Source organism: Pongo pygmaeus, chromosome 17 (assembly GCF_028885625.2).
Source record: "Pongo pygmaeus isolate AG05252 chromosome 17, NHGRI_mPonPyg2-v2.0_pri, whole genome shotgun sequence".
In the NCBI taxonomy this organism is placed as follows: domain Eukaryota; kingdom Metazoa; phylum Chordata; class Mammalia; order Primates; family Hominidae; genus Pongo; species Pongo pygmaeus.
The window spans coordinates 32,382,011-32,402,502 of record NC_072390.2 but is presented as its reverse complement, the minus strand read 5'-3'; the positions used below and the strand labels follow the sequence as shown (position 1 = coordinate 32,402,502).

The window sequence follows — 20,492 nt, the reverse complement described above, 5'->3', positions numbered from 1 at the left end:
TTTGTACTTTGCAGAAATTTAGATACATTTTCCGTATTTAGCCCTATCCCATGAGTTTCACCATTGTTATGTCTGGATTCTTATTATTTTGGTGTCAATATGGTCCCTTCTGCAGTGCAACCAACACAGTGCTCCCTCTTATAAGCTTGAGGGTTTTTTTTTTCATTCAAACCAAATTCAAAAACAGCATTCATTCATTCATTTATTTATTTATTTATTTATTTTTGAGACAGGGTCTTTCTCTGTTGCTCAGGCTGGAGTACAGTGGTGTGATTATAGCTCACTACGGCCTTGAACTCCTGGGCTCATGCTATCCTCCTGCCTCAGCCTTCTGAATAGCCAGAACTACAAGCACACATTACCATGCCCAGCTAATTTTTAAAATTTTTTGTCGAGACAGAGTCTGGCTATGTTGAAAGGCTGGTCTTGAACTCTTGGCCTCAGGCGATTCTCCCACTGCAGCCTCCTAATGTACTGGGATTGCAGGCATGAGCCAGAGTGCCCAGCTCAAAAGCAGTGTTGAGATGGACATCGACTTGGAGTAGAACTATTCCAGGGAATGCATGTTTGCCTTCTCAGCCCGAGGGATACTTTTACATGCCTACTTGTCAGCCACCTTGGTGGCCTGCCCTCCTGTCCCGCGGGGGAGACCAACAACTGTTTCTTCGAAAAAGCCCCTTTATCTAAGCTCACCCCGGGCCCATTCAGCACCACAAGCGACAGTTTCTCTGAATTTTCTGATGAGTCCAGCATTTCTCATGCTTCAGTCCGTGATGGTATGGGGTTATTTCCCAGGAACTAGAGCTTTGCCACTCAGCGAAGCAGTCAACTGTGAAAGCATCTTCCATCCATCCGCCTAGCATTCTGTATGTCAGCACTTTGATGCTTTTTTTTAAAAAAAAGTCTGAAGTCTTGATCAGCATCTTTAAAATACTTCTCCAGTTTCAGCATTTGGTCAGCAGGTATACCTTTTGGATGGCAGGGAGATCAGATTTCACCTTCACTGGACTTCTGATGAATTACACTTAACATTTGCACAGTGTTTTACAAATAGCGGGACATTAGCAGGGCACACCCGCATCCATTGCTTGGTCTGATGGGCATCAATTTCTGCCTGGATGACAGGAGGGCACTGCAGGTTGAGCCCATTGCATGGACAAGGTTTCAGTGGCTTTCCCATAGCCGAGTCTCAACCACAGGCTCTAACAGCTAAGGCCAGGCTTTCTCCAACAGCCTCTGCTCTGTGACAAGACACCCCTTAGTTGCCAAGAACAGGGCCAACCCTTTCCCCAGGTCTCCTCCTGCAGCCCAGCTGCTCAGGGCTCTTGCAGAAAGCAGGGCTTCCTGGAGACAGGAGGCAACCCCTGACTCCTGTAATGAATGAGGGTGTTAGTTCAGGGGGAAGACACTCGTTTTTAGCACATCAGGCCCATGAATTATTGGGGATTTTCTTAGGAAAGTCTTTGTTTTAATAAAAGTTGAAATTGATGTTTGGTTTTGAAATTGACTTTTAATAGGAGCTTTCGAGGAGAGGGAATGGCCTTCAATCCCTACATGTCAGGTTCACCCATGGTGAGGCTGTGACCCTACCCGACCCGTGCAGGGTGTCAGGCAGGCCTGGTGCAGTGTGGCTGGTCTGTCTCTATCATTCTCAGGAGTTAAAACACATGAGGAGCAACCTTGGCTCTTATGAAGAATTCATTTCAAATGGTCTGTTCTTGAATTAGAAACACATGTTCAGTTCAGAAAGCAGTCGGCTGCTGGAGAGGTCTCTTTCCAGAATGAGCAGAGTGCTATCCAGCCTTTGTTAGGACTTGGTCATAAATGTGTGCATTCGGCACCCCATGTGATGCTGTGGACTAAGCCGGAGCTAGGAGAGGCCGGGGCTGGGGGCACCCATCTCAGTGAGACGTCGCTTTTTCATGACTGTCTCTGCTATGATGTGGCGGGCTGCTTTGGAGCCTTCAGCCATCCACAGCACTCATGCACGGACTCCCCAAGGAGATCCACTGAGGATATTTGGCTCAAGCAATATCTTAGTTCATTCTTTTTCCTCTGCCTTCCACTAGTGTAACAAGTCTGGGTGTTGAGGGAGTAATGGATATATTAAAATGGATTATAGTAAAAGACAGAATGATCACTCTCCTATATGTATCAGAACTGCCTTGTTAGGACCCCAGAATGGCATTTTTTTGGCAAAATTAGGGTTCCCAATTTAATGGCTGGCAGGAATTAGGGTGTATGGCCCATAGCGCCTGTCATAGATAGGTTGAGCCTTCTTTTATTCACCCAATACTTAAATTGTTCAATGTCAGTTACCAGGCCTTGTGCTAGGCCCTGGGGATGGCACAGAATTAAGATCCTCAAGTACTCATCAGTCAGCCAGAGAGGAAAGGTCTGAACTACATAAAGAGCCCCCAGAGGTCCATGTTGTTTCCTGGTGCAGAAGCAGGACTGTTCATGCCTGCTGGGCCAATCTAAGAAGGCTTCATGGAAGAGGTGGTTTTGAACTGGGACTTCAGGAGTGGGTGCCGTTTCTCTCAGTGAGGGTGCTGGAAGAGGCCATTTCAGGGGTGCACATGGCAAAGGCATGAAGCCAGGGAAGTCACATGAGAGCTGGGTACCAGTGAGCATACTGATGGCAGCCAAAGGAGGCGGGGGACTCGGAATGTCAGGCCGAAGAGAGTCAGTTTGATTTTTACGAGAAGTGGAGAACAATGGAAGATTTTTGAGCAGAAAATAATGATTAGAATGCTTTCTAAAGAGCATTCTGGAAAAGGTGTGAATGAAGGATCCAAGCAATATTTTAAAATAGAATCAGCTGGGCTTAGCAACAAATTTGTGTGTGAAAGAGCAGGAGGGGGAGACCAAAGGAGAAGGAAGAGTGAAATAGGACTTCATGTGCCTGGATGAGGGAGAACAAGGGCGGATTTCAGAGGAAAAGGGTGATTTGACGGGTTGGTGGGGACAGGGGAGAAAATAAGGGCCAGTTTGGGGGGCCTGTGCTTTGCCATTTTAAGTGCTTTGCTGACTGTAACTTATCGAGGGTTGAAAGACAGAGGAAAATTCTGTTTTCCCCTGAGTTTTCGATGGAGAGACATACGCTTGGGCTAAATAAAAGGAAGAAACTAGTGGGGAGGAAGGAAAGAGAGGTTGAGAAGAGAGAGGAGTGATGTCAGATGGAGCCGATCCAAGAAGAGCAGGGAGGGTGGGGCTGGGGCTCAGGCAGAGGCGTGTGCCCTGGGAGGCAGGCCAGCTTCTGAGCCAGGGAGATGGTGTCCAGAGAGGAGGAAGAAAGAAAAGAAAGATGAGGAGTCAACTCAAGTGTGCTTGGATTAGAGGGGAAAGGGCAGAAACAGGCCCTCAGTGTCTTCTACAATTATATTTTATAAAAATAAGTAAAATAACACTGAGAAGCTCATAATGAAAACCAGCTCCCCTGCCCCCTTCTCCATCCTTCTTCCCACGCCCCAGAGGCAGCCACATGTAACTCTTCCAGCTGTTTCTTTTCTTTGGTACTTACCTCCGTATTTCTAAATTGATTTATCAGCTTTAGACATTTTATATTGACTCCCCTTCCTCCCAATTCCCAATAGAGTTATCCTACAGTCAATATGCAACATCTATGCTATGCTGAGCTCAATAGCTCTCTAAGGTTGTGTTGCTTTCCTTTTTACTTTTCTCTTAATTGGTAGTAGTGTTGCTTATATCCTATGTATCTATTTTGGAGTCTTCCTACCCTTCAACAGCCTCTTAATACAATTTTCTACATCATAAAAAGTATCAGATCATTTGTCAGTTCCATTTTTTAAAAAATTGACCTCCCTCCTGGAATTCTTGCTCTTTCTGATCTAAACTGGACTGGTTATTCTCTAGGCTTTCGCAATAAGGCTTTCAATCTGAGCCTGCCTTCACTACTATCCTAGAAATGTCTTTAGCCTCTCTCCCCTTTCTTTACTCTCTGTTGCTTTTTCATGGTTTACTCCCTTGTTTCAGTAGTGCACATTTCCCAATACCTTTTTAAGAAAGGGTGCTTGAGAGATAGCATTTTAAAAAATTTTAAATATTGCCTGTCTAGAAATATCTTTATTCTGCTCTTGTAATTGATGGGTATTTTTGCTGGGTATAGAATTCAAGGTTGAACTATTATATTCTATCATTATTTGACAACATTGTTCCCTTCTCTTCTAGTTTCCAATACTGTTGAGAAGCCTGGTGATGCCTTCCTGATTTGCAGTCACTTTTTATATTTTTTCCCCTTGAAAGTTTGTAATATCTCCTTTTTATCTTCAGTGTTCTGAATGTGGTTTGGTTTATTCCTTTTATTCAATAATTGTGCTGGGATCTTTCATTTTCTTCAGTTCTGGGAAGTTGTGTGTTTATTTGATAATTCTCTCCTTACCATCCCATTACCCCTACATACCAGTTTTTCTGATCTCCTTTTTTCTGGAAGGACTTCCTAGGTTGACCCTTTAATTTTCTTATGATTTCCTTCCTATTGATCATCATTTTGTCATCATCTTCTATCTTCTGAAAGATTTCCTTGATTTTTGTCTAACAACCCTTTCATTGAAATCTCTGATTTTGGCAAGTGCCTTTTTAATCAGCAAAGGCTCACTCTTATTCTCTGACTATCCCTTTTGTATAGCAATCAATTCTGGCATCTTGGATGCAGTGTCTTCTACTTCTCTGAGGGTAGTATGTGTTTATTTTCTTGCACTGTGTCTGTCTCTTTAGAGTTCCTTTTCATTAGTTGGTGTGGCTTGCTTTGGTCCCTGTCGTTCATACAGGCGGCTTTCCTCATATGTCAGGTGATTTTGACTTTGGTTCACATTTAATGGGGAGACACTAGATAGAGTTTCACGACTGTGGGCATCATTATTGGGTCAATTTGAAGAATCCTCCTATCTCCAGCTAGAGGTATAAGCAAGTGGCTGGGAGCTTAGCAGAGGATGGGGACTGTGAGCCTCCTTATTCAGGGAGCAGACTTTCACTTAGTGTTTTTAGACTGGTATCTTACTCCTATCTTCCACTGTAGCTGGTATCTGCATGTTTTTCAATCCCTCTGCCTCAGTTTCTCTGTCTAACCCAGCCTTTCTCAACCAGGGTTCTAAAGAGATGTAAATCCTGATGCCATCCTATTGTATGGAGTGAACTAACTTCTCTGTATCTAGAATGGAATTAGCTCTATCATCCTCAGGGAAAACTGAGAAAGTAATCACTCAAATTGTTTTCTCTTGGGCTTCTCTCATGGAACATTGGTTAGGAAAGGCTGTTGGAGAAACTGCCTCTCTCAGGGTGTTCTGGCAACCTGCCTCTGTGGGTGGGTGGGGGGGCATGTATTTGATCTGCCATATTTATGTTAGTTGTTTTTTTTAATTTTTAGTTTTTATGTGTACAGAGTAGATGTATATATGTATGGGGTACATGAGGTATTTTGATACAGGCATGCAGTGTATAATAATCAGGGTAATAGGGTATTTATTACCCAAAGCATTTGTCATTTCTTTACAAACATTCCAATTCTACTCTTTTATTTAAAAATGTGCAAAAGATAATTGCTGACTGCAGTCACCCTGTTGTGCTATCAAATACTAGATCTTCTTAACTCTGTCTAACTATATTTTTGAACCCATCAACCACCTCCACTGCCCTTCTCCCCAGCTTAGTGAGGCTGGAGTGCAGCGGGCGATCTTGGCGCACTGCAACCTCGACCTCCTGGGTTCAAGTGATTTTCCTGCCTCAGCCTCCCGAGTAGCTGGGATGACAGGTGTGCTCCACTACACCAGGCTAATTTTTTTTATTTTTTTTATTTTTTGTATATTTGGAAGAGATGAGGTTTTGCCATCTTGGTCAGGCTGGTCTCGAATTTGGGGGCTCAACTGATCTGCCCGCCTTGGCCTCCCAAAGTGCTGAGATTACAGGCGTGAGCCACCGTGCCCAGCCCGCTTAGTGAGTTTTAAAACAAAACTAGACAGCAGGTCAAGAGGCAGCCACTGATTTTTGTTGGGTCCTAAACAAAAATCAAATTTGTTGCGCTTTGGAACTCTGGGCATTGTGGGCACCAGACTGATGGGGGCGGGGGGGATGGCGTTTCTTTGCGAGTGATTCCTCAGCCAGACCCGGGTATTTTTAGGCGTCCTGTGGACGGTCGGGAGGGGCTTCCTGGAGGGCTAGTTCCAGGAACGAATTCAAAGGAGGAAAGGGCGGCAGCTTCCGGCTGCTTCCCAAGAGGGCCGGGAAATGTAAATCAGGAGGTTCCTCCGTCGGAAGTCCCTTCGACTGGCGACGTGAGCGCTTTGGCTGTGGCCCCCGTGGAGCCTGAGCCCTCCGCACGGCCTCAGCGCAGCCTTGGGGCCTCCCGGCAGGGTCCCTCGGCAGCCCGCGGGAGAGGCCGTGGGGCCCTGGGAGGAGCGTGGTTCAGAGTCTGTGAGGGGGTCGGTGGCCTCAGGTCCCTTTCAGTCATTTGCGATGCACCCATGGTGTCCGCGTGCTGTGAAATCGGGAATTGTTGGACGCGAGCCAAGAATGAGGCCGGTTTGGAAAGTGCAGCTGTCAACGCAGGAGAGGCTGGAAACCCCCCAGCCCTGGGCAGGGGTCCCTGGCGGCTTCCGGGTGGCCCACGGCGTCCTCGGAAGATGCAGGCGGACGCCCGTGTGTCCTGCTAGCGTGACGTCGCAGGGGTGGCCGCAGAGTCCTCACGGGGACCCCACTCGCCGGGACTCATGGAGGGGACCCTGACGGGGCAGTCAGGGCTGAGCTTTCCTAATCCTGTGTGTTTCTTTTTCCCCGACGCCCAGCAGAGGAGCCCTCGGAGGCGCCCTCGCCCCCGCCGCCCGCAGAGGCCCCCAAAGAGCCGCCGCAGCCCGAGCCCACCCCGCCGAGGCCCAGCGGCCCCGCAACCCCAGACGACCCTGGGCGACGGCCGTCCGCGGGCCATCGGCCCGTCCTGCCTCATTGGCCTGTCCTGCCCCAGCGGCCCCTGCTGCCGCGGCCCCCCGAGGAGAGGCCGCCCCCGCCCGCCTGGCCCGGCCGGAATGCGCTGCCCCAGCTGCCAGGCTCCACTGGGGTCATCATGGAGACGGGCCAGGCCGGGCCTCCCGCAGGCGCAGGCGTGTCTGGGCGGGGTCTGCCGCGGGGCGTGGATGGCCAGACCGGGAGCGGGACCGTCCCCAGCGCAGAAGGCTTTGCGGGCGCACCAGGTGAGGCCTAGGGCTGCGCGGGGAGGAGTGCGGGGCTCGCCCAGAACTTCCGCCTGAGCCTCGGGGTCTGCTGAGGGGCTTGGCGGTTCGGGGTCCAGCCTTCAGGGAGACAAATTCAGAAATGCAGCTTTGGAAGGATGCCGAGGCCTGAGGGATCGCTCATGCTAATCCAGCACACGGAGGCTGGGGCACCTCAGGGACAGTGCAGTCGTCTATACTTAGAAATATTGTGGCCCCGCCGGTTGGAGTACCAGTGCCACACGGGCAGCTCATTGATTCCCAGCAGGAAGGATCTTGGAAGCCAGAAGGGTATTGGGAGCTTGGGTAGTAGCAAAGCAGGTGGCACAGCAGCGTGGCTAGGCAGGAGGGCTGTCTACCACAGGCTTTGGGACTTGGGGCAGCTTCCTGAGCTCTCTGAGCTGCAGTTCCTTCAACCACAAAATGAGGAGAGTGCAGGACCTCAGAGGGTTACTGTGAGGATGGAGAAAAGCCCAGTTCAGTGCCCCACTGGGAAGTGCTCCCCGTGAGTTGTGAATATCCACACCATTACTGTCGTGGTGACAGTGGGAGTGCTGTCAGAGTAGAGACAGGTGAAGGAAGTGAGCATTTGTGGGATACCCACCACGTGCCAGGGACTGAACCGCATCTGGATCTCCTGCAGCCCTCCCAAGGGCACTGTGAAGCCAGTGTTATTTTACAGACGAGGAAACTGAGATTTGTGGCTATAACAGATAAACAGATGACCCTGAATGGGGCAGGTCATGTCATCTGCCATAGATACATGCATAGAACAATGCAAACCAGTCCCCTCTGAGTCAGACCAGGCTGACCATCAGGGACATGCAGACACTGGCAGGGCTGGGGTTGTTCCCATCGGTGATAGCCTGGTGCACCCATGGCCCCTGATGCCCATGGCTGTCTGGAAGGCTGGGTCACTGCTGAGAAGACAAGGAGACATTTTCTCTCACCAGCTTTCTTTTTTCTATTCCTTCTTAGACACCTGAGCTGCGGTGATCACAGCTCTTAGGCAGATGTACTGCATTTTCTAAGATAACACTTATCTTCTGTAGTTCCATGTATCATGGATGCTTAGGCTTTCTTGGGCTATTTGTTCCCTCATTTGTCCATCCACGCACCCTTCCATGCATGCAGCACTCACCCATGCATCTATCCGTGTATCCCTTCCATCCAGCCACCCACCCACACATCTAACCGTGTATCCACCCATCGACACATCCATCCACCCACATATGCATCCTCATATGCAGAGGCTGGGGCACCCCAGGGACCCACCCACCCATGTATCCGTGCACATATCTGTCCACCCACCTATGCATGTGCACATCCATCCACGCATCAAGCCGTGCACTCTTCCCTGCATGCAACCACTCATCTATTTGTCCCTTCACTTCTGCACCCACCCATCCATGCCTCCATTTAATAAGTACTGCATTCAGTCTAGTTGAAGGTAGAGCTCTTGAGCAGGTAACACTGCTAGAGGGCAAATGTTGGTTGGCTTGTGTGACTCAGTCGCAGAGAAGTCTCCAAGGCTCCTGCGCCCATCTCTTTTTTTCCTGCAGCCAGCGTGCCGTCAGTGCCCTCTTCCCCGCCAGGGATAAATGGGCTAGTGAGGAAGCAGGGACAGGCTGGTACAAATGTGCCTCTGCTTGAAGGAGGGCAGTGACAGTGGTTGCCCTTGTTCTATGTCTTTTTCTATAGTAGTGAAGACTCGATTTGAACTTGTGAGGAGCAAAGAGAAAAAAGGGGGCTCAGAACAAGGAGCTGGAGCTTAGGATCTTGTTTGACATGCCATTTCCTTTTTGTTTTTCAGGATACCCGAAGTCACCTCCTGTAGCTTCCCCAGGTACGTCTGCTGAGACCAGGGGCAGGAGGAGCAGTCTCCTTGGTAGCCTCTGCCCCTCCTCTGCATTTCCTGCCTCCTCCCTCCAGGCTGTTAGCACAAATCAAGCCTGGGCCCAGCCCTTCCCCACCCACCAGCACCGGGACAGCCCTCTGCTGACTACAGTGGACCAAATTCCCCAAGGTTTGCTCCCCAGAGAGGGTCAGAGTCAGGCCCAAGACGAGGAATCTTCCCTCCTACATCATCCCAGCTCACTGAGTTTCCCAAGGGGATCACTGGGTGGGCCTCTGCCCTTGTGTGGTCCTGATGAGCTTCCTGGGGCTCCAGGTTTTACTGATTCATTAGTAAGGAAGCAGCTCCCTAGATGATGATGCACCCACTGCCTGGCCTGGCCTCCTAATATGTGTGCTCACAAGTGTGTGCATACACACACGCACATACACATGCTCATCTCATATGCTTACATGCCCAGCCTCACACACACCCTCCTAACAAGAGTCTGTCCAGTTTCTCAGATTTCTTAGCTGTCCTGCCTGCTGATCCTCAGACAAGGAACCCTCTGGCTCTTGGGCATGAGGAGTTTGCTTCACCACTTTGGGTGAAATAAAATGGGCCTGGTACGTAGGCCTCAGTTTTCCAGGCCCTCCCCCTAGAGGACAGAAGCACCCGGGTCAATCCATTCCCATCCTTTCTCTGCTCCAGGAGCTCCGGTGCCTTCTCTGGTGTCTTTTTCTGCGGGGCTCACCCAGAAGCCTTTCCCCAGCGATGGGGGAGTTGTCCTCTTTAACAAAGTGCTGGTGAACGACGGGGACGTTTACAATCCCAGCACGGGTGAGTGTTTGAAGGGAACTGGTACTGTGTCCTCCTCCTATCCCAACGCAGGTGGGACCCCTCCCACCATGGCTGGCTGGTTCCCAGCGTCCTGTGGGCTCAGGGAGGATGCCACCCTGGAGGAGATGCCCGAGTGGGCCTGCACTCCTCTGCCTCACTCTATGGGCTTTCACGCAGAACATTTCCCGGAGCGAGGGCTGCAGGCTGCATGGGTGTGTAACATTTTCTAGTCGTGAGGTCAACACACTAGTCCTCAGCATTCACCACTGGGGTTGCTATTCATTTTTTACGGCAGTTACGAGGGCTCTGCTGGCATAGCCCGCCATGCCCTGGCCACCTCTGATAGCCACCATTGCACCCCTCTCTCTCGGGCTCTGACAGTCATCCTGACAACCTGGGCCAGGACAAGCGAGAGGCTCCCCCAGGGTCTCCTAGTTTATGATGAACAGAGCCAGAAGAGGGACTGCGCTCCCCAGAGGGCCTCATGCTCCACAACAGAATCCCTTCAGCTGGGAGCTTGAGTCTTTCTGCAGCGCCTGGCGTGTCCCCCTGCCCCGGGTTGTTTCTGGGGGTCCCAAGGATCATGGGACATGGCACATGGAGTTTACCTCCGAGTTCCCTGTGTCCCATCAGTGTCCACCTGGGCTGGGCTGCTCTGCCCAGATTGAGGGCAGCTCCAAGGAAAGCAGGGTCCAGGGGTGCCTGGGCCCATGAGGACAGAGCTCCCAGGCAGGTGTGGGGAGGTCCCCACAGCCTGGGGTCTTTCCTGACCCCTCTCTGCCCTCAGCAGTCACTGTTTTGCTCATGCACTGTGAACAGGGCCTCCTGGAGGGGGTGGGGCAGTGGATTTCAGGGAGGCCTTGCCACCCATAAGCCACTGGGAGGGAGGGGGACTTGGTTTCCTTCTTGGTAGTTTTTAGCCACCCCCAGCCTCACATTTGCCCTGTCTGGCTAAATCCCATCTGTCCTTAGTGGCTCATAACTGTTATGTTAGCAAGCCTAAGTTACCTGCAGAACTCAGAGAAATGAATTCTCAGTGCCCCGGGCTGATTAAGCTGGAGCTTGGCATCTAAGATCAGGGAGAGAGGAACGCCACTTACTTTCCACCGCTGTGTAGCTTCCTCCTGGGCCCCATAGGCCTCCAGGCCTCTGCTCAGAGTGGCAGTGGCCTTTGGGGTCAGTACATCAGTGAAGGGGAATCCATACAGGCCTCAATGCTTTCCTCCTCAGAAGGAAGAATTTGACCAAGGGGCATGAGGCAGAATGAGACTGAGGCAAGTTTTAGAGCAGGAAGGAAAGTACACTCGGAAGACGGCCAAGTGGATGACTTGGGAGATTCAAGTGCGGTCTGACCGGTGACTTGGGGTCTTATACATTGGCATGCTTCCGGGAGGTTGCGTCCCTTTCCTGATTCTTCCCTTGGGGGGCCGTCCGCATGCACAGGGGCCTGCCAGTGCCTAAGAGGGTGGCATGCGCAGTGTTTCCTGGAGTTGTGCACGTGCCCACGTGAGGTGTTCTTCCTGTACCAGTCAAGTGTTCCCAGGAGGTCACACACCGGTTAAACACCATTTGAAACATCATTTTTGCCTCTTAATGCGCATGCATGAGCTTCATCGCCCAACTCTGGAGATCTTATCTGGAAGCAGCTGATCATCAGCTTCAGGTTTTGTCTGACTATTGGGTGACTGCCTTTCTGTGGTGCTGGCTGCAACCAATCATTAATTTAGAGACAGTTAGCAACTGCAGGACCATCATCTGATGGTTGCCTGACATTCCTAGTTGGGGTAGGGGCTCTCCTGCCCTGCTCCCATCTGCCTGACCGTAACAAGGCCATGCTCCCCAGGTCACTCTGCACTGCCTTGGCCATAGGGGATGGTTCGTCTGCTTGGACAGGTCAGGTGGTGCTTGCAGGCAAGGGATGGTGACCTATAGTCTCGCATTCCCAGAGCTACCTCTTGTCTTGCATGGAGCAGGTGCAGAAAGGAAATTCTGGGTGAACTGAGTGAGGCTTCACCACAGGCGACTCTGAACAAAGGTGAAGGCCACACTCAAAACGCCAGGGCTGGTGCTGGCCTCAGGGCCAGGTACCTGAGGAAGCCTCTGGAAAGCCCTCAGTTACTTGCTGTTCAAAGTTGGGAAGGGGACTGGGTAGCCGGGCCTCTTCTGTTTTCCAGAGCAGATTGAAGGCTCGGGCTCCTGACAACCACTTTTTTTTTTTCCCCGAGACAGAGTCTTGCTCTGTCAACCAGGCTGGAGTGCAGTGGTGCCATCTCGGCTCACTGCAACCTCCGCCACATGGGTTTAAGGGATTCTCATGCCTCAGCCTCCCGAGTAGTTGGGACTACAGTGCACACCACCATGCCCATCTAATTTTTTTTTGTATTTTTAGTAGAGATGGGGTTATCCGTGTTGGCCAGGCTGGCCTCAAACTCCTGACCTCAGGTGATCTGCCCACCTTGGCCTCCCAAAGTGCTGGGATTACAAGCGTGAGCCACCACGAATGGCCAGGACCACCCTTTTTAGCTCCTGGGCCCTCCGTTTTATGTCCACTCTTGGCTTGTGGTCAGTGGCAAGGTCTGGTGTCCACTACGGAGCCTGTGAGTGATGGCCATTCCTGCAAGCATTTGGTGTTGGCACTGACTCTCCTAGCTGTGGGGCCACCTACAGCTGCTTCTGCTTAGCGAATTGTGACATGTACGTATCTTTCCACCTTCCTCACCTTTGGCCATCACTTCCTTTCCCACCCTGGGCCCAGAACGTGTGGGTCATGGGCTGAGTATCAGTGCTCACTTCTGGCCATTGCCCAGCATGGGGAGAATGGGCCTCTTACAGGAGGAGCCTGGCATGGCCCCTGGGGTTACACGGTGCCATGTCTGCCTCTCCCTGGGTTGGGCAAGCTTCGTTTTTATTGGCCCTGCCTCACGGGTATTCTGCCCAGCAGCCAAGCTTTGAGGCTCACTTTAGCCTTCAGGTGCTTCCAATAAGGAATGCCTCCAAGAGGCATTCTTAGGCCCATGGTAAAAAGTGGTATGGGCTAAGGTGGCCTCTGTATCACTGGTAGGCTGTAGGGGATGAGCATAAAAAGAAGCTGAGGCAGGCAGCCAGCTGCCATGGGAAGACAAGAGATGGCTGGTCTCCCAGGCCCAGGTTAATCACTGGGGGGCCACTTACTGCCATGGCAAGGGCTGTGATGACAGCAGGTAAGCACAGGGTTTGCCTTTCTCCCCGCAGGGGTCTTCACGGCTCCTTATGATGGGCGTTACCTGATCACGGCGACCCTCACCCCCGAGAGAGACGCCTACGTGGAAGCAGTGCTGTCAGTCTCCAACGCCAGCGTGGCCCAGCTGCATACCGCTGGGTACAGGAGAGAGTTCCTGGAATACCACCGCCCTCCAGGGGCTTTGCACACCTGCGGGGGCCCAGGGGCATTCCACCTCATCGTGCACCTGAAGGCGGGAGATGCAGTCAACATCGTGGTGACTGGGGGCAAGCTGGCTCACACAGACTTTGACGAAATGTACTCCACATTTAGTGGGGTTTTCTTATATCCTTTCCTTTCCCACCTCTAAGGTGGCTGGGGAGATGTCAGGGGAAAGATAGTTGTAAAAACTCTAAAGCTTTAATATATTCGGTTTTGTATGTAATGGAAGCACGGGGCTAGTTTCCACATATGCCCACCACCTGTCCCCAACATAAAGGCCTTCCCTCGCTGTTGAGGCCACCATGCCTTACTGCATCCAGCCAGGCTGCAAAGAGTGAGGCACACGGTGAATGTGGCCACTGACTTTTCTGCCACTCTAACTGGACAACTGGAAGACTCGGAAAGGCCTCCACCTGTATCTACACTCTCAGGGCCCTGGACTGGGCCTGAGCTTGTGCCACAGAGGCTCCGTCTGACTGTGGGCTGGGAGGAGGGAGGCAGGGGACAGCCCGTCACTGTGGCTGGTCTTTACTGCAGGGCAGCACTGTGGCCAGCTGTCTGTCTTTACACTGCATGCAGAAGTTTAAACACTGAAGTGCCGAAGTGGCCCGTGCCGCTGCACAGAGACCCCGACTTTAGTTTGGGCTGTTCCACGCTTGGTTCACCATTGCCGCCTGGGACTTATCCTGCTCAGGCGGGCCTTGGCCCAGCTGCGAACGGGGATGCGTTAGAGACTGTTCCCAAAGCTTGTTGGGCTCCTTAAATGGCATGTACAATTTAAGTGCAAAGACAGGGAGTGTCAATAAAGATGTAAAGCCATTTCCAGTTACTTTTGTTAATTTAAGTGTGGTCGCTTACAGATCAGGAGTTGCTGCTAAAAAGCAAACTTAAGAAATTTTTTGTTTCAAAAAGGGCTACAGAAAGTAATCTTGAGTAAAATTAATCTCAGCTATAAAACTGTTATTCCTCCGCATCCAAGCTATACACTTGGGTTTCGTTTCTGGCTTGTGAAGACGGACCAGATGTGCACGGAGGTCAAGGCCCCATGTCATCTGCAGCTGGAGCGGCTCCTCTGGGGATGCTGCACTCAGATCCCACAGCAGCTGCCCCGGCTAACTTGATCCCTGCTGCTTCACTGCACCAATCTCCAGCAGACACAGCTCACTGAGCTCTCGGGTTTCTAAGCAGCAGGAGGCTCAACCTAACGCTGGCCACACGCTGACAGCTGAGCTCATCTGAGAACACGGCATCTTCACACAGCGAGACACCTCCACTGAGGGGAGGCCCAGGAGTATTAATCATCTGTCACCAGTGGCCACAGAGACCTCTCAGCACCCTTAGTTCAAGGTAGTCTCTGTGGATCAGGTTGGTAAAACCTACCGGTTAATCAAGTCCCACTGGGGAAAGGTTTGGATGGTAGAAACAAGAGCTGCAGTTTCCTTGGCCCAGAAGATGCTCTTATGCTGTAAAAAAAAAAAGCTTTAAGAATTGTTTGCAAATGAATTTACAGGGTGGCCACTGGACACTTCAGAGTTCCTATTTACTCCCCCCGCCACAGCTAAGAAGACATCAGCAAGAACTAAAGGTTTGCCGTTTTACTATTTAAAATTTGGACCTCTTTGTCCAGGAGCGGGAGGGAGAATGGCATCTCACCCCATTACTACAGCTGGGGAACTGGCTAAAGAGAGCTGTCAGAGTATCCTTGGCTGTCCTAGGAATGACTCATGGAAAGCGCCCCAGTGCAGCAGTGTTTTCAGGAAAACCCAGCCGGCACGCGCCATCGCCCTCTCCTCTCACGCTCCTTTTGAAAAGACCGCACTCGGCGCCCAAGGGGATGTGCTCAAGAGCTGCAGGGGCAGGGCCCAGGTAAAAGGTGGGTGATGACTACCTGCTGCTTTCCCTACTCCGTAGATGGGTCTGGAACATCGGGTAAAACCCAGTCCTCCTCTCAGTGCATCTCTACTCACCAACAATGGTGAATCTCAGCTCTGTGTATTCAAGACAGGCAAAACAGAATATGCCTCATTATGGCTGGAGCCTGCCTCTACTTTGAGATAAAGCTGGATGACAGGTGGATCCTGGCCCACTTAGGAGACATCTTTAGAAAGGGAAAGGCTGTCTTTTTGTACAGGTAGTAGAATAACAAGGTCAGCTGAGCTTAAGGCTGTGGGGTTCGAAGCAGCCCTTCAAGAAGTCCCTGAAGTGGTGCCTGTGAGTCAGAGGCATACCAAACCCTGAGACAGAATCAGGCACAAGTTCACAACTTTTTTTTTTTTTTTTTTGGAAGACAGTCCCACTCTGTCACCCAGGCTGGAGTGCAGTAGTGGGATCTCAGCTCACTGCAACCTCCGCCTCCTGGGTTCAAGCAATTCTCCTACCTCAGCCTCCCGAGTAGCTGGGACTACAGGTGCATGCCGCCACGCCTGGTTAATTTTTTGTATTTTAGTAGAGACGGGGTTTCACCGTGTTGCCCAGGCTGGTCGTGAACTCCTGAGCTCAGCCAATCCGCCCACCTCGGCCTCCCAAAGTGCTGGGATTACAGGCGTGAGCCACCACGCCCAGCCAAGTTCACAACTTCTGATATCAAGTTGTTGCTGAGAAAAGGTCAGGACACTTCTTAAGTAGAGAAGGACTGTGACATCCCCTCCTCACCTCCATGTAACACTAACAAATGGCCTCATTTACACGATTAAAAACAAAATGGTATCGTCAATAAATGCAAACCTTAAACTGCATTTGAAATTACTTCCTGGTTGGCATGTTAATCTAGCTTTCCCAGGTGACTAACTTTCTCACAATTTATGTATTTGCAGCTTGACAGGGAGTATTTGTGATTGGAGTCACTTTGTTCATGCCTGTAGCTTGGAACAAATCCACACCACAGCCCCTTTCTAAACATAAATGTGTATTTTCCTTATGCCATCCTATAAACGGGAAAGAAAACGGAAGGACACACGCCAACTCCAATGGGTGCAGGGCAAAACAGAAAGCAGCCACACACAGGCACGTCCTCAGAGCTCAGGTATGCAAAGTCCACTGCTCCCCTGAAGCCCTTAAAGCTGCTCTGGGTAAAGACCATTTCCTTTGTAACCAATTTCCCTGAGCTCTTCTTTTGCGTTCCCAAAGACCCATGGTTGCCATCACGTCATGGCAAGGAGGCACGAAATGCAAACGTTTCCATCCTGAACACACGCTCCTGTGGAGGGCCTTTGGGATGCAGGGTTCAGCATATGCTGCATCTGGTAAGGGCCCAGCAATCTGAGAGGACAAAAGATCACCATTTAAGTAATATATGCGATGTGGTTTTGATCAAAGGTCACTCTGACTCTGTGATGAAAACATCAGGATTGACTGCTAAATTATATCCACCCTGAGGAAGGGTTTCAGGAAAGGTGGGGTGTTCAGGGGCTCTGGACAGGACTCCCAGGGAATTCAAGTGCTTAGGGAGAGGAGATAAACACAGCCTCCTGGAGACCACAGCCACAAGACCACAGCAGAAGTCACATATGGATGGGTCATTTCCTGGCAGAAGGTACAAAGCAAGAGGTTAGTTCCTGGGGGTGTAGCTGCACTTCTGGAGCCAGGTTTTAAGAATAAGCAACAAAAAGGAGCTCCTGCTGTAGACAAATTTAAGTGTCAGCAAAGATCAAGATGCTAATTTATGGAAATTACCAATTTCTGGCAAGAATCTAGAAAGATGGTTTCAATGTCCCCTGAAAAAAAGAGCCAAATGCATTCAGTTTATGTTCGTTTATTGTTGTAACATTTTGTTTTGAACATCAAACACTGCACCAAAATATTAGCCATTCGTCTTGCGACAATTGCTTTACTGTAACTAAGAGTACTGTACTGATGTTTACAATTAACTTTGGACAACTTAAAACTTATTAGTGACATTGCTGTCTAATAATCAAATGCTTCATCATAGGCTGAACATAATTATTAAAAGAGCAAAGTTTCCCCCCCCTTTCTTACTTTCAAACAAAACCAAAAGAGGAGTTTTCACCTGGAAAGAGCACTTACTTCAGGGAAAGACTCAATTTTTAACCAGTTTTATTAAACCCTGGAAGCTCTAAAACATGGGAAAACATCATAGGATGATAAAAAGATGAAATTCCCTGGAAGTCTGTTTTTGCCAACTTGTAAAAAGTGAAAGAGCCGACTTGTTTATTCTTTAAAGGGTTGGCCTGTGGAAGGGCTGTGTGCAGGCCCCACAGTTGCAGGGGCTGTTTCGGGCCAGCGCTTCCCAGTCATCCAATCTCCTCTGTCCCTCGGTTGTTCTGTGACTTTGAGCAGCTTTCATTTTAGGACATCCCATTTTTAAGTTTTTTCTTTTTCCAGTTGAAAACTATGCAGATGTTTTTAGACAGAGCAAAACACAACACAGTACCCAAAAACGGAGGCAGCCTGCATGCTCCAGGTCTACACGAGCACCTCACAGCCTGACAAGAGGCAGACAGCAACTCACACAGGACGAGCTTCAGCACAAAGACAGCAAAGCAAATACGAGACTTATACTGAACTGCAAAGAGGGAAAGGGCCATTTCACCAATGGAGTAACTGAGAGAATAATGACTTAGAGCCCAATCTGTCTGCCATCTCCCTGAGCCGTCACCCGTCACTGAAGATAGCGCGAGGGTGATGCTTCAACTCACCATCCTAAGGGTTTGTGTACAAACACACTCGAGGGCATCTCTTTCACAGAAAGAACAAATGTCATTTGTACCAAATGGCAATGGATTTTCAGCACAAACTTAATACTTTCCTAACACTACAGCAATAGTAATCATCTACTTTCAGCAAGAGGGACTCCTTTAAACAAGGAAAAAGACTCACATTAATTAGCCTATGTACCCACTGGATCAATCTGCAGCAACAAAGTCTAGTGCTAGCAGACACAGGGACAGAGGGACCAGCTACCCTCAACACAGGGCCAGGAGAGCCGGGTCCTAGACTGAACCCTCTAAGAAGGCCCATGTGTCCAAAGAGAAGAGCTGTCAAGAAAAACTAGTCAAAAACTCTTTAAAGGACAACCTAAAAAGGATTAACGATGTATATTAAGATTTTTCAGTACCATACATATGCAAAGAAGTCCTACTATAAGCTCAGTTAAACACATAAAGCTCTTTCTTCCTCTAAATAGAAGGCAGTCAAGAGGACACACAGATGGCATCTATGAAATAAGGTGGCTGCATGGCTGCTGTACTAGAATTCACAAACTGGGTAGAACTTCATATAAACAGAACCCAGGCTCCCTAACCTACTGTAGATAAATAAACTCATTAAACAATTAGTCCTTATAAACTATTTAAGCTGGGGGAAGCTTTGCACGGGAGAAGGCTCATGTGGTCCCTTCTCTGGGAACATGAGCCTTCCTAGGTTTTGCCACTGAGAACTGTGTTTAGGAGATTTCAACATTGTCTCTGCATCCGACAAGCACTAGGAAAAATGGCTGAAATCAGTCAGGGACTTTCAACTCTCCAATCTGGAAAAATAACCACCCCTATTTCTCTATCTCTAGATCAGCATTATTTTAGGTGAAGCAAACTAAAACATGTAGAGGTTCCACTACAACGGCAGGGGCATGAAGAGTTGGCCATGAGACCACCCCGAGCACCAAGCCTATATCTGCAGATCCCTCTCTGCTCAGGAACCACCATGTCCTGTGTTCTCACCAATGGAGACCAAGACCTGGGGTTGGTTCTGGGCTCCTGACAGTTCTCTCAATGTTAACAGTGCAGCTCTGTCAACACTCAGCATACCAAAAGCTCTGGAGCAGCTTATGGCACACCTTTCCCTGGTGCCGTCTCTTCAGACATGATGTGAGCTCATTACCGCCGCATCAGTAAATGGAGCTACCATGTATATTTTAGTGAAAATACGTAGGCATCCGTGTCCCCATGGGGTCTCACAGGGCTAGGTTGGGGACACTGCTCGGGTGGCAGTCTGCTCCATAGGAGCTCCAAGACCCCTCTTTGACACTGCTTTCACGGGCCCGATTACAGGGGGTGATTCCAAAAGCCAAAGTCACACACTGTTGGCCAGTGCCTTTAAGCAAGCTTCACTGTGCTTCCCTGACAAATCTGAATCACAGAATTTTAGAAATCCTGTCCCAAGGCAAGACACTTTCCAAAGGCCCACACCAGGCAGCAAACAGAGGGATCCAGCGCTCTTCCCAGGACCCCACTCAACCGCCTGTCTGCATTTCTGAGGCCTCCCTAAAAGCAGAGTTGTTGGGGGCAGGGCGGGGTTTGGTCTGTTTTAAGACCCACCTTCCCACGTTTATTACAGACATCAAATATATACTTGTGAGACCTGTTCTTCTGGTGAGGTCTAAGAAATTAAGGGCTCATGGAGTTGTCACAGATGAGAGGAGGATGCTCTGTGGGGATATTTCCCCAAAGAGGGCCAGGTTTGTGGGACTGGGCTCAGTGGCTCTGGTGCATGGGCCCTGCAGGGGCGGGGATCCTGCCCAACTTGGCCCACTGGAGCAGCTGACCCCTTCAGTGTAGCAGGAAATGAGGCACCCAGAGAAGAAACGTGCACAGGCAGCTTCAGCCAGCATCACTGACTGGGCCCGCAGCAGTTCAGGGACCCTGACATCTGAAGACAGCCCTGGTTACAGAAGCCACCTCAACTGCCCAGTGGAAACTGGAACACTTCACTGTGTGCAGTGTTTTGGTCCACTCTTTTTTAGCTGCTTTTTCTTCCTTCAAAATGATGCAATGGAAGGAGCCCCCAGCTCACAGCAGGAAACGTGTGCGACCCACGAAGGAGGGATCCCAGGCCTCCAGCCCCAGGCCCAGTTCCTCCCTTCTCCTTTCAGGAGCTGAGCTGCAGACCTGCTGAGCCTGAGCAGCCGGCCTGGGAAGGCAAAGGAGGATGGCGGGACCAGCTCAAGGAGCACCCGTCCCCGCTGGGGAAGGCTGGTGTCTGAGCTCAGCAGAAGAGCCAGCTGCCTTCCCTTGCTGTGGGGAGGGGGACCAAGCCCTGCCCACCCACTGAGGTGCTGCCTCAAGACAGGTCATCCAGGTCCACTTCAGGGATCGGGTCTCGCCAGTAGCAGAAGGAGCTGAACTCCGGGCAGGGAAAAGCGGAATTCTGCTCCTTACTGAGAAGGGGGAACACATGCTCCACAAGCTCACTCAGCCTGTGATACCTAAGAGAAAGGTTGGAG

At 50.4% G+C, this 20,492-nt stretch overlaps 2 protein-coding genes across 11 annotated transcripts in view; one reads left to right on the top strand and one right to left on the bottom strand.

Moving 5' to 3' along the window:
• EMILIN2 (elastin microfibril interfacer 2) overlaps nucleotides 1-14,134 on the top strand; it is a 67,287-nt gene extending 53,153 nt beyond the window's left edge. The window contains exons 5-8 of one of the 2 annotated variants that reach the window (XM_054460452.2): nucleotides 6,801-7,202; nucleotides 9,034-9,066; nucleotides 9,766-9,894; nucleotides 13,126-14,134. In XM_054460452.2, the coding sequence (XP_054316427.1) occupies nucleotides 6,801-7,202; nucleotides 9,034-9,066; nucleotides 9,766-9,894; nucleotides 13,126-13,463 (902 nt within the window). In that variant the 3' untranslated portion in view covers nucleotides 13,464-14,134. The remainder of the gene's footprint in view (nucleotides 1-6,800; nucleotides 7,203-9,033; nucleotides 9,067-9,765; nucleotides 9,895-13,125) is intronic. The other variant, XM_054460453.2, reaches the window with a different exon arrangement.
• LPIN2 (lipin 2) overlaps nucleotides 14,131-20,492 on the bottom strand; it is a 113,770-nt gene continuing 107,408 nt past the window's right edge. For 7 of the 9 annotated variants that reach the window (XM_063653456.1, XM_054460459.2, XM_063653460.1 and 4 more), the window contains one exon: nucleotides 17,051-20,474. In XM_063653456.1, the coding sequence (XP_063509526.1) occupies nucleotides 20,330-20,474 (145 nt within the window). In that variant the 3' untranslated portion in view covers nucleotides 17,051-20,329. Of the gene's footprint in view, nucleotides 14,779-14,835; nucleotides 16,574-17,050; nucleotides 20,475-20,492 lie in introns of those variants that run through there. The other 2 variants (XM_063653458.1, XM_063653457.1) reach the window with 2 other exon arrangements.